Source organism: Galendromus occidentalis, unplaced genomic scaffold (assembly GCF_000255335.2).
Source record: "Galendromus occidentalis unplaced genomic scaffold, Mocc_1.1 scf7180000077128, whole genome shotgun sequence".
In the NCBI taxonomy this organism is placed as follows: domain Eukaryota; kingdom Metazoa; phylum Arthropoda; class Arachnida; order Mesostigmata; family Phytoseiidae; genus Galendromus; species Galendromus occidentalis.
In genome coordinates, this window is record NW_003805116.1 from 400,462 (window position 1) to 415,244 (window position 14,783).

Below are 14,783 nucleotides of genomic sequence, written 5' to 3' on the forward strand. Positions count from 1 at the left end.
TGCTACTAGAGATCGACTGTTCGGACACTGATCGAATCTTCATGAAGTGGCATGGCGTGAGGAGTCCAGAATTATGATGCGAGGTCAAGGGTTCTTCGATTTACATTACTTTTGACGTGTGACCCAAGATAATCGTCCCATTGGTGAGTGAAGCTCATTTGAGTCACTCCGAGACCGCTTGTTTTGGCTAGTTGCTCACAACACAATGAACGACGTTAGAGCGATTGATCAAACACGAAATCCGGCTCCGTATGTCGCTCCGTGTAATTACAGATTCCCCCCATCGGGAAACATAAGCAACTCATCCGGAGTGTCTTGGCGGTCTCATCGTGATAGAAGCGAAACGATTTTTTCGTTCAGATGATGACAGCTCTTCCAGTAGAGACTTATTGGCTGGTGAACGCTCCGAGCAGAAATCCCGCTCACTCACAATCAGCGGGGCTGCCACGTATACCCGACTGAACTCGCTCGTCCTCGTGTAAACAACAATACATGAGATCACTACGTGACGAGCGGCAAGCAACACTTGTCAAGGTCGAGCGATAGAGGAAACTCGCCTCCTGGGACCCCGAGAAACTGTTTTCAATCTTCTCAGCGAAGGCTCTTCCCCTCCAGACTCCGGAATCCTCAAATTGAAGAAGAACTCCTCTCCCCGCTTTCTTCTCGTCCCCTTCCGGAAGTAGTGAGATTCAAACACCCTGCGAGAGAAATCCCTTGGGAGTTTGGTTTGATAGTCGCGAAGCCGAAAACACACGGGAGGCAACTCAATCGATACGAGTTTCTTTCGTGTTACGAGCGGAGGACGTTCTCCCTCCGAGGAATAATGTCAAGCTGAGAGCCACCAAAAGTCCTCAGCCTTGGCTTCCCTCATCGATCAAGCTCATTTATGGAAACTGCGTCGTATGAGGCGCCGGAGAAGCACACTGGGAAAAAGTCGGTCCGCCTTGAAGCCATATGAGCGCAGCTCTGCTCCTGATACGAGCAGGGGCCAGACTTTTTCTAGCCAAGTTTATCTAATTGCGGCCTAGGTGAGCGTGATATCTTGTCCGCGATTCGGTGATCGAGCGGTCATTCGTGAAGCGGGAGTGCCTCATCATTGATGCTCAGAATAAGACGCAAAAGGGCGATGCGGTGCTTCCTTTGCAGTAGAGGTCTGCGTTGACGTACACGAAATCGCAGCGCCGGGAGAGAACGAACGCACAAGCGACCACTTTTTCCCGTCGCTACGAGTGGGCTTAAATTTTTAGGGACAGGCTCTCCGGATGACAGTCGCAGTGACAGACTATTCGGGCCGGCCTCCCACTCGGATGCAGTATGGCCATTTTTAAGCGATGTTCGCTTGAAATCCGCTTGTTTGTGAAGCTTGTCGGCGCTGAAGGCTAGGCGATTCCTAATACTGACGCGGGCACGGGGACTAATCGACGACTCAGCATTTCGCGCTTTGCAACTAGATACTTCATCACCCATTACTCATTACGGTTCTAGACGGAGCGCAGAGAAAACACGCGAAATCCTCGGGGCTGACTCTAGACACTTTCGGAAACCCTGTGGGTAACCAGGATGCGATTGACGAGACAGCCTCTTCGGGACAGTCTCTCAGAGCGATTATCGAGAAGACATCGCGTTTCGGAGACTTTTCGAGAAATCGTAATTAACCTCTGACATTTACATTTCTACGAAGCCTCATTGAGCAATGAACGGCGCCTCACCAAGAATGCCCGCGGTTCGGCACCAGCAACAGGGACGTGTTTTCCTAGTTCGGAAATGCAATCTGATGCGGAAGTTCACTTTGAATCGGAATTTCATCAACTTACCGAATGTTCCGTCCGCCAGAGGATCTGCCCAAGGGAGGCATGTCGACGGTGTGAATGATATCAACCCGGCGAGAAAGCTCGGAGACAGAACCGGATTCCCGAATGTCTGACAACGAAGATGAGGCTCTTGGGGATCGATGCGCGCGATCGAGATTTCCTCGTGACGAGGTGTCGAGCCCCTGATCGGAGTTTTGGAACGCGCACAGACCTCGAGCCGCTAGCTACTTCAGAGCTGTATGCACTCACACTGAAGGAAAGAGAATGGTGCTTTTCGACTGACGGAAACAAAAAACTTTCCCGGAACCCAACCTAGAGGGCGCCACACCTGAAGGACAACCGCGCGAGTAGTCTCCTCTCACTCGCCCTGAGCTTCCATGACTGCGCGGGTCGCCGAAACGGTGAAATTCGCGCCGAATTCTGATGGCCCGAGCCATGTTTTTCTCAGACCTTTACCACGGTAGATATCGGAGTCATGAATAGTGGCTGCTCTCAGGGAGAATGAACCGTAGTCGGGGGCAAGATCCGGGAGGGAGGAAATTCCTGCTGAGCAAAGAGGGTTCCGCCGTCGTGGTCGGTGCCTTGCTTCTGCAGCAGCTGTCGTCGAGGTCTAGAATGAAGTCTCATCGTGATGATGATGAGAGCAATACGCTTACTCAGGAGCTCAGCGGAAATTCGGCTGGATAGATGAATCATCATATGGATAACATGCAAGACGCGTTTCTCATGTGTCGAGAACGTTTCAATCAGATTCTGATTCTCGGTGAAGTGGGAGACGGTCTCGAGCGAAATATTCACTCTTCATGTAATCGCTACATGTATGCATGAATCCGAATTCGGTCGATTCCGTGCTCGCTACCCAGGTAGCGCGTTTGCAGGGCTATAAACCACGATGGATTGACCGAAAGCGAGCAGGCTCGTTTCGGACCACCAAGCCGGATCTCCTCTGAAGATTTCGAAATTCACTGTGTACCTTAGCTAATTGTCAACTCTGCAAACCTCTCCTCCTGAGAATGAAGATAGTTCACAAATACCTGCATAGGATCCCGCGCCCAGGGGCATGAGCTAGGACTCTTCTTCACCTGCGAGCGAGAACGCGAAACGCAATGCAGATGAGCATCGCCCGTCAGTAGCGCACGAGAAGAGAGAGAAACAAGTGAGTGCCGCAATGTGTGGTCGCGGATGGGCTGTATGCCACATCTGAAACTGAATCCGTCGATGAAAACGATGCACTAAGATCACGTCATGGAGAGGGAAACCACTGAGAGTTCCCATGATGAGCCAGTCAGGAGCACGACCAGGAGGGATGACGCCGATATGGACGTCGACAGCGACATGCAGATATGTTGCAAATATCTCCTGATGTTCTCGACTGCGATCGTCGTCGGATTGGTATACTTCGCTGCATGGCTGAGTACGAAAAATGCCTTCCCCATCTCCAGGAACGAAACCCGCAATTCAGCGCTGAGAGCCTATCTGCGCTCTAGTGCGTCGAAGAGGTCAGTTCGCGACCAATCCGAGACCGAGTAGGGGCTGATGATACCTAAATGGAGCGTCTCTTCCAGGAAAGGCATCGAAAGTCTGAATGATTTCCGAGACTTCCTCACGGAAAGTCCAACGCTCAGGCATTTGGCTTGTGCCAATTTCTTCGAGTATAACTGTCAGAACTGGTACTTGTTGGTGGCAAACACCATCGCTTCGTATCAGACATTCCTATCTCGGCACGAGGAATTCGAGAGAAATAAGTGTGGGTTCAAGTCTCTCGGGCCGCTGTCGTGGCAACCCCTGGAATGTCCCTGGGACTCCGTCCGACTGCCAGGCCGAGTTCACGGTGCCTTCCGAGATCTCATAGATTTGTGTGTCGGCAATGCGCTCGATGATTCAGGAGTCACCGCCTCCGATTTGGGGTCGAATTTTCACGGGTACTTCGTGCTCGGCTTGTGCAGGTAAGACGCCCTGTTCGCGGGGCGGACGCCTCTGAAGCGCTCAGGAGTTGAAGTATCCTTACGGGTTGCTCCAGGAATTTAGCTCAGTCAGGTAACCTTCCGTTCAGGTTGGCAACGCAAAGCTCGTTCATGGGTTTGCTGGAGGAGTTGCGCGCCGTTTGCATCAGTGGGTGTGGCGTCGAATCTCCGCCAGATGTCGACTGGAGCGTTATTTGTTTGGCTCTATCATATTACGCGTCAGGGGTGCGGGCGGCTCTTGGCTGCGGAAGTTCGATCCGAGCCGCGGAGAGCTGCAGGTCTCTACGCCCTTATCTCGATTCAAGGTGTTCGGCGTGAGGCAGGAATTGATTTGGGTAAAGGTGCTCCCTATGCGGGTAATTCGTATTGCTCGGAGGGAGACTACGATTGTTTTGGAATAAACAAGTTATCCGACCGGAAGGGTTCCATGCTTCGATTTTCGCCGATCGCTCTCCTCGAATCAATCATCATTTTTCCGCACCTCATCTCACTGATTTCATCTATCGATGCTTGGGTTCCGGACGGGGAATGAGCCGCTCAGGCGGATTCCTAACCTCTCGATTGCCGATTCCCACGGGAATATGAATCGAATGAAGCCACTCTTTCCCCAGGGTGGGACTTTCCCCCCAAACTTCGATGTCGACATTCATTCACATCCCGATACCGTCCTCGAGAGGGACCCTCCTGGAGGGTCTCCTGCTTACAAATGCGGGTACGTTGCCTCAAGAGCCGGGTCCGCCGGGCGGCGGCGGGAGGTCGGACGTCTCGGTGCGATGAGATTCAAACTAGCCGCCTCGCCCTCAGTGGTTGTTTGTAAACATTCTCACGTGCATGAGAGCTAGTCGAGAAACGGCGCGATTGACTGGTGTGCCTTGCTTAAAAATGAGCGTTTGAGGTGTTGAGCGCTGATCCACCCCTCCGATTTTTCGCTGGAACCTTCGAGAGGTAAGGTGACTTCGCTGCCATCACTGTTGAATTTCGAGGATGAAGCGTCTTGCGAGGGGATCCGAACGTGAAGGACAGTTGTGAGAGCCTTTCCTCTTCTGCGAGAACTGTTTCATTCCAGAGGCGAATCGGCTGCTCCAAACGATTCGGGCTAGCCATGGGCAAAAGGGGCGGCGGCAATATGGGGAGACGCGGGGGAGCTAGTCGTGCGCGGGGACCTACTAGAGGAGGTTCAGCGGGCTCAGGCGGAATGCGGAGGAGACGAGGTAGGGGCGGTGGTGCGCAGAAACGTCGCAGAATGGATGATCTGGAGGAGAAGCATTTGATTGACACTTACGATGTCATCGATGGTCGCGCGAAAAAATTCAAGGAGGACGAGGTCCCAGAGAAAATTGAGGTGTGTTCATTTTTTTCCTATACGGATCATCGCCCCGTTCATTCACGGATTCTCGGATTCTAAATCCAAACTGAAAATGTGAATCGCAATCCAGGAGTCTGTTGGTGGAGAGTCGTCTGGCGCTGACGAAGAATCCGAGGAAGAGGATGATCTGAGGGACTTACTGAAGGAATTCGGCAAGGACGGCACAAACAACAAGAAGTCGTACATGGCGAGCGACGAGGAAGACTCAGAGGGAGATGGAGATTCCATGGATGTGAGTGAGATCCGACGGACCCTCGCGAGGTTCTGCTTTTTGCTCAATACGATTCCTCCGGCAGAATTCCGATAACAATTCGATTCCTTCCGCAAAACTTACAGGAAGTCGATGACCAAGATTCGGCCGCAGGAGGGAGTCCGCGCGAGGATGAAGAGTACGTGACGATCTCCATCATTGCGTGCAACGTAATCGTCGAAGGAAAATCCTCGACCGACCATTCATTTTTCGCCAATTCTTCCCCCCCCCCCGCGGAGAGCTTTCAGATGGTCACAGCTTTATTCTTCCCTCAGAGCCGAACAGGAGGATGAGCCCTCGGTGGGAACAGACGATGACTCCGAGGATGAGCAGCTTGGCGTAGTTCCGTCGCCACGCAAGGATGAGAGGAAAAAAGAATCAGTTCGGGCCAAGAATGGAAGCGAACATGTTCAAGAGACCGGTACGTGTTGTAGCCTTCGTCAGGGCTCGGCGATGGAAGTACCCCCGAAGCACTTCGAAATAGTTAGCCACGGTAACGCCGAATTTCTCGAATGCCTCTCAATATCCTCCAATGACGTCACGATTGATTTTCAGGAGTGCGAGACAACACTTCGGATGAGGAGGATGACAGTGCAGACGACCAGGAGGAGGGTGACACGAATTACATTTCCCATTTAGAATGGGAGCCAGACGATCGGGACTTTCCCCCGGAGCCTTATGTCTTGCAATCGAGTCCACCTCAGCAGTGGCCGCATCTGGGTCTAATCAAGATTCAAGAGCCTCCGAAAATCGCTGCGAAAACTCCCAGCATTCATTTGAAATCTACCGGAAAGGTCGTCTTAAAGAAGCTCATCGCCGACAATCTTGAACGAGTTCTCAAGACGCAGCAAAGCTTTGAAAAAGATGACACTCGGTCTAAATCGAAGCTCGATCCCTTCGAAGAATCAATTCTCAACATCCTCAATTCGTACAGAGACTTCTACTATCCCGAGCACACGTGGGAGAGAGCTGAATCACTCCGTCTGTGCTATACCTTGCATTGTATGAATCACATTTTGCGAAGCAGAGCGCGTAGCGTGAAGCACAGCACGAAGATCAAGAAATCAAATAGCTCTTTGGAGTTCCAGGATCAAGGTCTGACCCGGGTCAAAGCGCTCATCATCCTACCTTTCAAGAACTCGGCGTATCGAGTCATAAAGCTCATCCTAGAAATGGTGAAGGAGACAAAATCCAAGGTCATCAATGAAGATCGCTTCGACCAAGAGTTCAGACCCCCCGATGAGGATATTCAAGGCAAAAAACCCGACGATTATTACAAGTTCTTCGAGGGAGACACAGACGACATGTTCCGGATTGGACTGCGTTTCACCAAACGACGGGTGCAACTTTACGCTAGTTTCTATTCGGCCGACTTGGTTATCGCGTCGCCAGTGGGCCTCCGAGCGATCATCGGTGCGGAAGGTGACGAGAAACGTGATTTCGATTTCTTGTCATCGATCGAGATCGTCGTATTGGATCAGACCGATGTTTTCTTCATGCAAAACTGGGAGCATGTGATTCATATCTTCAAGCATTTGCACGCAAAACCGAAGGAGTCGCATGGTGTGGATTTTTCTCGCGTTCGTACATGGTGCGTCAGCGATTGGGGGAAATATTTTCGACAGAACATCGTCCTATCGCGATTCCAGAACCCTCAAATCAACGCCTTGCTCAAACGCTACAATTTCAATTATCGAGGCCTGGTATCAGCTTGTAACCCGGTTGAAGATCCGTCGATAGCTCAGGTTGTAGTTCACGTACCGCAGATATTCAGAGCCTTCGAACCGAGAAGTGCCGCCGACGTCAGCAATAGAAGATTCGAGTTTTTCACTGAAGAAATCCTGCCGCAGTTGATGAAGGACAACCTGGTCTCTCACTGTATGATTTACGTTCGACAATACTTCGATTTCGTTCGACTGAGAAACTTCATGAGGGATCTCGCAGAGCAAGATGCTGGCTTCAAGTTTTGTCAGATCAGCGAGTATACGGAGGACGGCAGGGTAGCTCAGGCTCGGTCAATGTTCTTCCATGGTAAGCGGAAGTTCCTTCTATACTCAGAGCGATTCCATTTTTTTCACCGATATACAATCAAAGGAGTTCGACACGTGGTTTTTTACGAGTTGCCTACGTACCCTCATTTCTATTCGGAGATACTGAATATGCTCTCGACCACAAATCAATACAAGCTCGCCAGCGGGATGGAGAGTACTTTCACGGCTACTAGTCTATATTGTAAATATGACGTTTTAACGCTCAAGCCGATCTTGGGTGAACGGAGGACTGCCACGGTGGTACAAAAGGTGGATAAGAAGAACCACCTTTTTACCAGAGATTAGTTGACCTTCATTGTACATTAAAGTTCTTTTCACGCCTGATCGATCCCTGTGATCAATTTTGCGAGAGAAATTTGTGGATCCGGGGCGGGTCTTCTAGAGAAGGAGTTCCAGCGACGATTCGGATCAAGGGCGCGGCGGTGAAGACTCCGCAAGATGAGCGAGACGGCCAAAGACCTTCAGAGCTGACTCTCTGACCTCCAGACTACCGAGTAGGAACATTCGGTGACGCCACCACGGTCGTGGAAAATATGCCCCCGATTTTCTCGGATCGAGTCTTCCGACTCCCCGCGCGGCACGCGGGTTTAAACACCAGCTTTTCTACCTTGAGAACTCTGCGAACATGACGTCCAAGATTCATTGCTCGGCATGATGAATTAAGATGCGATCCTCAAACGATTGAATCCCTGATCGCGATTGGAGATTCGAATCACGCATGGTCTTTGCGACGCAGCATGGAGATATCAGCTACGTCGGGAGCAAATTTCTGCCTTCGATGCGATTCCGTGCCCACAAACCCCAGAGATTTCCCTCGATTTACATCTGATAGATTTCGTCGGCGTATGTGATCAGCAGCGCCGAGGAAGTCGCCATCGGATATTGCTTCGATCCAAACCTGCGATGTGAATAAGGAACAGAGTCGAAGAAAAAATAACTATCTCTGAGAATTCTGTACGCGAAGAAAAACTTCGCAGCCGGCGCTAGAGACTTGGTTCCAGCTGTCAGAGGTGGAATTTCTTGATTCTATACATCTTCAAAAATGACCGAGGAGCCACAGGAAATCATGAGTTCAGTATCATTCTCCCTCGGTGTCGTCGTCGACAGATTGTCAGTTTTCGACAACGTCACGATCGAGCGGAATCGAGGCAATTAAACTAAGCCCAGGAGTTGAGCGCTCGTGAATTCATTTGGAATTCAAACGCTGTCGTGCGAGTGAAATTTCCGCTTGATCTAGATGAGCCTTTCTGAGAGTTGAGAAGTCGTCTGAATCTGAATCCGCTACCTCTCAGGCGATTCCACAAGAATGTTCCAAAATCCTATTCCGTGCCCCACGGGGAGGATCGGCTCTCGATTCTCCGCATTTCGCGAACTAGAGCTCGACATTTCGCTCTCGAGTGCCTGCGCGAGCCCGCGATCAATCTCAGCACTAATCGTTCGAGTTTCGGTCTCGGGATGGATTTTCCTCGGTGAACGTCTTTCATCAAGAGCTCGAACTTTCTCTCATCCTTCGGCACCGAGTGCCGCGCCGTTGAGAGTGAATGTAGGCTCACCTGAAAGAAACCTGGAGCGAGAGTAAGACGTATTGAAGTGTCTTGTCCTGCTTCCGACATCAATGACCTCTCGAGTTAAAGAGGAAAGAAAGTCTCTTTCAAAAAACAGTTTTCGTAATCACTATCGTGTGAAGAAATCCACAGGCATTCCCTACCGCCGCAGCTCTCAAAAACTCGAGCGTTGAACTCGGCAGCGGGCTCTAACTTGTCTTGCTTCTGTGAATGATGTCTCGTGCCTGCGCCGAATCAGCTCCTATCAGGAACGTTCGCATTGACTCGAATCGAATGCTTCAGCCTCAGACTTGTTTAAGCCCGTACAGCAAACAAGCAATCGATCGGTCATTCAATCATTCCGTCCGTCTGTCAGAATTTCGAGAGACCTAATAGGACTGACGGAGAAGATTGTGTCCGAGGAGAAATTGAGAGAATCACCCGTGTCGGGCGATGCCGAAGGGGGCATGAGCTCGCGATGAGACGACATGCTGCGTTTAGAAACTCCGAGTTCGAATTTCGAATCTCCAGGATTCTACCAGGATGAATTCTCCAGTGGGTGTAATCGAGTACAGGGTTCCGTTCCTCGATGTCCGAAGATTATTCAAGATTCTGAAGCAACAGCATGCGGGAAGAAACCAGCGGGATTCAAAAGCTCCGGAACGGATCCTCAAGTCGTGTGTCTCTTCGATTTCTGAGCCCCACAGTGGGTTTGTGAATAATGACGCTTCGGAATCGTTCCTTGCGACCTTCTCGCATCATGAATCATGATCGATAGCGATACGCTCCATCCCACATCTTTTTCCTCGCCATCGAGAGCCGTCCCTACCCTTGGAGCGTTTGTCGTCCTCACTAATGAACTGGTCCTCTACGCCCTCTGTAGGCCTACCGTTGCTCCCCGAAATGTCATGGCCTTTGTCCAAGACTATAAGAATGTGATATGGAATGTTCGAAAACTCGAAATTCGAAGAGATCTAGGAGCGACTGGTTTGTTTGCTCTCGGAAGATTCCCGCCCAGATCCCTCTCCGATCCGAGCGGAATCGACGCGACGTCGCTGCGCAAGGAGGATTTCCACTCAGAATTTCAGCGTTCGGAAGACTTCAGACCTCAAGTTCAGCCTACGAGTATTTTCGATCTTGACCTAGATGTGTCCGGTCTCATGTTCACACTGTGACCGTCGCAGCTCAATATGAGCACCGAACACAGAATATACGAAGCCATGCGGCTGAATGTGCGATCGGTCCAATAACACTCGAAAACAACGCTTTGAGTACACTCGAATGGAATGGGGCCTGATATTCTAATGGGGTCAAGTCAAAACCATAGTGAGAATTGATTCGTCCACAGCAAACTGTCGGAACCGGGAAGGATCCCTGGTCCCGATACATGAACCGATCGTCTTCGATGAAGCTCCATATACCCTCTAGGAAATGAATATCGCTCCATAGATTGCAGGGTCCCACAGGGCTTACAGACGACGCCAACGACGTTTTCACGTCCCACCGACTCATGAGAGATACGACGTCTTGTTATTTTCCGTCTAATGAGCGCGGCCAGTCGGCTCCGCGAACTGGAATGAGTTCAGAAAGTTGCGAGTCGTGCGTCGAACGAACGGAACTTAATTTCTACCGATCGATTCTCGATAGACAAGCAGTGGTAAGGCGGCGACGTTTCCATGAAGGATAGAATTTCAAGCACGACATCCGCTGTCAAATATCAATTAGTGCCCGGCAGCTCTTGTGATGATCCGTTCGTGATTATGACATAAGCGAAGTGGAGATTTCCCGATCTCTGATGGCATCTGGATAGCGTCACGACTTTCTACCTTTCAACAAACAACACAAGAGCGTAAAACGAAAAGTTCACCAATTGCTCGACAGCCGAAATCTGTGCGAACAATCACCGTGGAATGTTTTGACACGTTCGTTCAGGTTTCGCTTTAGCGCCAACGGAGAACACGCGCTGGCTTCGATCCGCTCGGTGGATACGCGACCGATGAGCGCATCTCGATAGCGATCGAGCGGCATGATTCTTACTGAACTAAATTCCGACTCTGAAATTCTTGTCGAACTTCTCATCGACCCCAGAACATCTTCGTTCACCTGGAGATACTTTTCCGAAACCGATCATGGCAATGCTGCAAAAAAAGCGAAGATTGTTCGATGCTAATCCTTGTTCGTCATCGACCACTAATCAGAGGACCCAATCTCTCGTGTTGGAGATTTACTTGGCCGGAGGGAATAACAAAGCCGATAGACATGTTTCGTGGGGTGGATGCCATACTGAGCAGAACTAATGGAAGAGGTCATAATTGTTTCTCGGATCCCGACACCGTGTCTGGAACGCAAGAGATCATGACGCTTGAATTTGAAGCATCCTCCTTCAATGTGTCGCGACGCGAAGCTCAGACACCAACTCGGGCACCACAGTGCGGAGTGGGAATCAGGCAGGGTCACGCTTTACCGGTGGATTCCCAATTTTGAGATGTAGACGATGTCTTAGAGAACGACGTCCCTTCATGCGCTCACGGTATGAAGGATTTATCCGTACGGAAGAAGATGAGCGGAGAGAAAGGTTTCAGCGGACTGAAATTTTTTCCGACGGGAGTTTTCGGCTTTTACCATTTTATTATTCGTCGTTCGTTCGTTGAGCTCCCTCCGCTACTAGATGCGGGAAATAGATTCATAACTTCTCATTTATGGGTCTCCGGAAATTCCCCGCGGGCCGCATCGGCATGAACCTCCTTACAGCCGAATCAAGGATGTGCCGACCCGTTTACTTCATGGTTAGCTCGACGGAAAGCTCGATGACTGGTCCATGACGAAGATCACCACCTCGAAAGAGACCCCGATTCGGTCGGATGCATTGTGGATCGTACTGACTGGTGATGATTTCAACTGCGCGAAATAAAGATGCCAAACGATATATGCAAATCCCCTATCCCCTGTTCCTCTCGTTCCGTGCCTGGCTGGCTGCCTCGATTGGTAACAACTGCCGACGAGGGTTCTTCGTGGAGCCCAACTCCGCAGACAGCTCAAGCTCTCGGCAGATTAAGTTGAGCTAGAGCTGAACCAGAGCCTAGCCAGAGCTAATCCTCAAATGGGCGTCCCGAGCTCGGAGACCACCTCCCCACCTCGGTCAGATCCTGTGTTTGGGTATCAACTGCGGAGGGTTTCTCTGGGTTTTGTTCTTTTTGATTCGCCAGATCAGACGACTAACTCCTTGCTTCTAATATCCGACGATGTGGAACGCACTGTCTGATGCCGATTCGCTCGCGAGTACGATCACCCAATTGGGGAGATCGCGTCGTCGTCCGACGCAATACGCTCAGGTCCTTGAACACGTGAAACAGAGGCCTGAATCAAGATCACAAGTTTCTACTCTGAGAGTCATGAGCGCATGGACGCTCATCTTCGCAGCACGCTTGCCGTTACCTAGATGACGATGTGTGATGCAATGATCGATGATGATTAGTACTGGCACGGGTGCGGATTCCTAGCGGATACCCGAGTCACTATCGCCCCGTATCCATTTTGACTCGGGTCTCTCGTTACGCATCGATGATTGCGCTTTCAACGCTCGTTAATGAACAAGCAAGCTTCGAATCAACTAGCCGGATTATCTCCGTCTCATTTCGCGGGATCTCCGACAGAGAAGAGTCCATGATGCGTGAAGGAGAGCGCTTTTCCGGAAACTGACAAGTCGTTCAGAATTAGATCTCGCCGTAAGCATTCATGTGTGAGACTCGACTTATGGCGAAGCTTCAGGTGATTACGCATGGGCCCACCCGGTTAGCGGCGCTGCTTGTGAAGCCTTGCCCGTCGGCCGCTTGGTTGGCTGATCGACCTGCCGGGCGGCCGATCGGCCTACCTGCTCGCCGCGTTGGTGTCTATAAGGAGCTTTCAGCAGCCAACAAAGTAGTCGAAGGCATTCCTCGGAGAAGAATCAAAAAAAGCAAAAAGGGTCGTTTCATCGCCGTCAGCTCTGCTCTTGGTGCAGCGCTAAATCGCTCTTCACCACCGATCTCCGCCGCCGCCGCGCCCGCCCGCCGACACCGAGGCTGCTTTTCTTCTGGCACGATGAAGTCGTCGAGGTCGTCGTTGAGAAGCGAGCGCGGCGCGATTGGTCGAGATCTTTCGCCGGAGTGTCCAACATTATGACAGAAGTCTTCGTCCGATAGTCGAACGCGAGCTTGGAGCCTCAGCATTTCAGCTGACTTCGCCAACCGGAGCGCACGACGGTGATCTTCGCTCGGGAAGCCTAACACTACAGCCTCCTCGAAACAGGCATGCAATATGAAGACTGTAAAAAAGTGCCCACCCAAGAAAGACTGGGGAATGAAGATTCAGAGATTACCCGCGGAATCGGGGACGAGCACGCGATTTTTTTTTATTGAGTCGAGCTGTTTGCGAGACGGAACAAAAGCCCGTCGCGTTACCCGCACAACAACACGTTCGAGATTGGAACTTTATGGCGATTAGCAAGCCGAGTAGCTTCAATAATGAGACATACCTGTGACCCCTCGAGCTTCAAGCGATAACACGGATTTTGAGCAGTTTCTCCCCTTTTTCATCTTTGTGTTTCATATCTGGTCGATGTAATCTTTATGCCTCTCGCCGCCTGCTCAGCCTGCGACTATCGCGGCTGAGGAGAAGGCAGAAAGGCTTATGCATACCTCTTTCTGAGATGTGCACAAATACGTAGCCGATGCGCGGGGATCTACTCTCACCGAGCTACATCTTTGATCTTCGCACGTGTACCGATCGCATCACAAGCCACACGTTACGGCACTCACCCGCTCGCTCAAAGCCGTGCACAGGCTAAAGAATCGCCTTCTTCGACGCACAATACATTCGAGGCAAGATCGCTGAGATCGCTGCTTCGGAGCCTTCAACAATCCACACTCTCACCGGTCTTTAGTCGTTAATCTCGCTCGCTGAATCGGCGTGAAATTCGAGGACCCTGATAGCGAGCAAGCAAGCAAGCAAGCCCGCCGGTCCGCCAGCCCGCCATCCGATGTGGCCGACTATCACTCTCTTAAATGTTAACCTAAAACTCTGACCGTCACAAAATTTGAATTGCCTGAGCGCTTGCTGGAGTCGAACGAATTTCTGACGAAGCGAGAATCGGATCTTTCAACTCCTGACTCTGGGGCTCTGAAGAGGCGCACAATCGGCGAGCTTGTCGCTACTGAGAACTTGCACCGCAACTTATGAACTTGACGCGGCTAATGGGTATCACTGGCCCGGAAGCTTGCATGCTTCCGCCTCTTACCACCTCATGAATCCCGTGGAGAAATAAGCTCTCTCCAACCGCTTCCTCTGTCCAGCAACTCGGTGAAATAATCAGCAGGGCGGAAGCAAGGAATCCCGCGCAATGCCATATACTTGATTCCGCACCGAGGATCTACGACGCTGCCTCCGATTGAGTGACAGCGTGCGTGAGGATTGAGCTTACTAAGCTTAGTGATTTTCCCGCAAAACCGTTGCGTGCGCTCTCCAGGAGCGCGATCTCCTCACATTGAGTTTGGCCACTCTTCCTCTACAGATAGGATTGGCCTGGACTCTTAAAATTCTTCTGAATCGCTGGAAACACCCACGACCTTCGCTGTCGAATTCGCTTACATCTTCGGTAATGTACCAGAATCCCCAAAAACGAAAGATATAATCGACGCCACCCATGAAACTCGTGTATGAGAGACTCCCGCCTTCAGGAGACTGACCTCGTTTTCCCGTTTTCAGCGCCCTGGCACTTCTTTGCTGAAAACTCCGTCGGTAAGAACTTCGCCTTAGAGAG

At 51.0% G+C, this 14,783-nt stretch overlaps 1 protein-coding gene across 1 annotated transcript; it reads left to right on the forward strand.

Moving 5' to 3' along the window:
* Positions 1-5,257: 5,257 nt before the first annotated feature.
* On the forward strand, positions 5,258-7,755 carry LOC100901252 (digestive organ expansion factor homolog). The gene is made up of 4 exons (XM_029110868.1): positions 5,258-5,373; positions 5,478-5,530; positions 5,667-5,812; positions 5,947-7,755. Exons 1-4 carry the CDS (start codon positions 5,326-5,328, stop codon positions 7,725-7,727), a joined length of 2,028 nt encoding a protein of 675 aa, XP_028966701.1. The 5' UTR covers positions 5,258-5,325; the 3' UTR covers positions 7,728-7,755.
* The last annotated feature ends 7,028 nt before the right edge of the window (positions 7,756-14,783 follow it).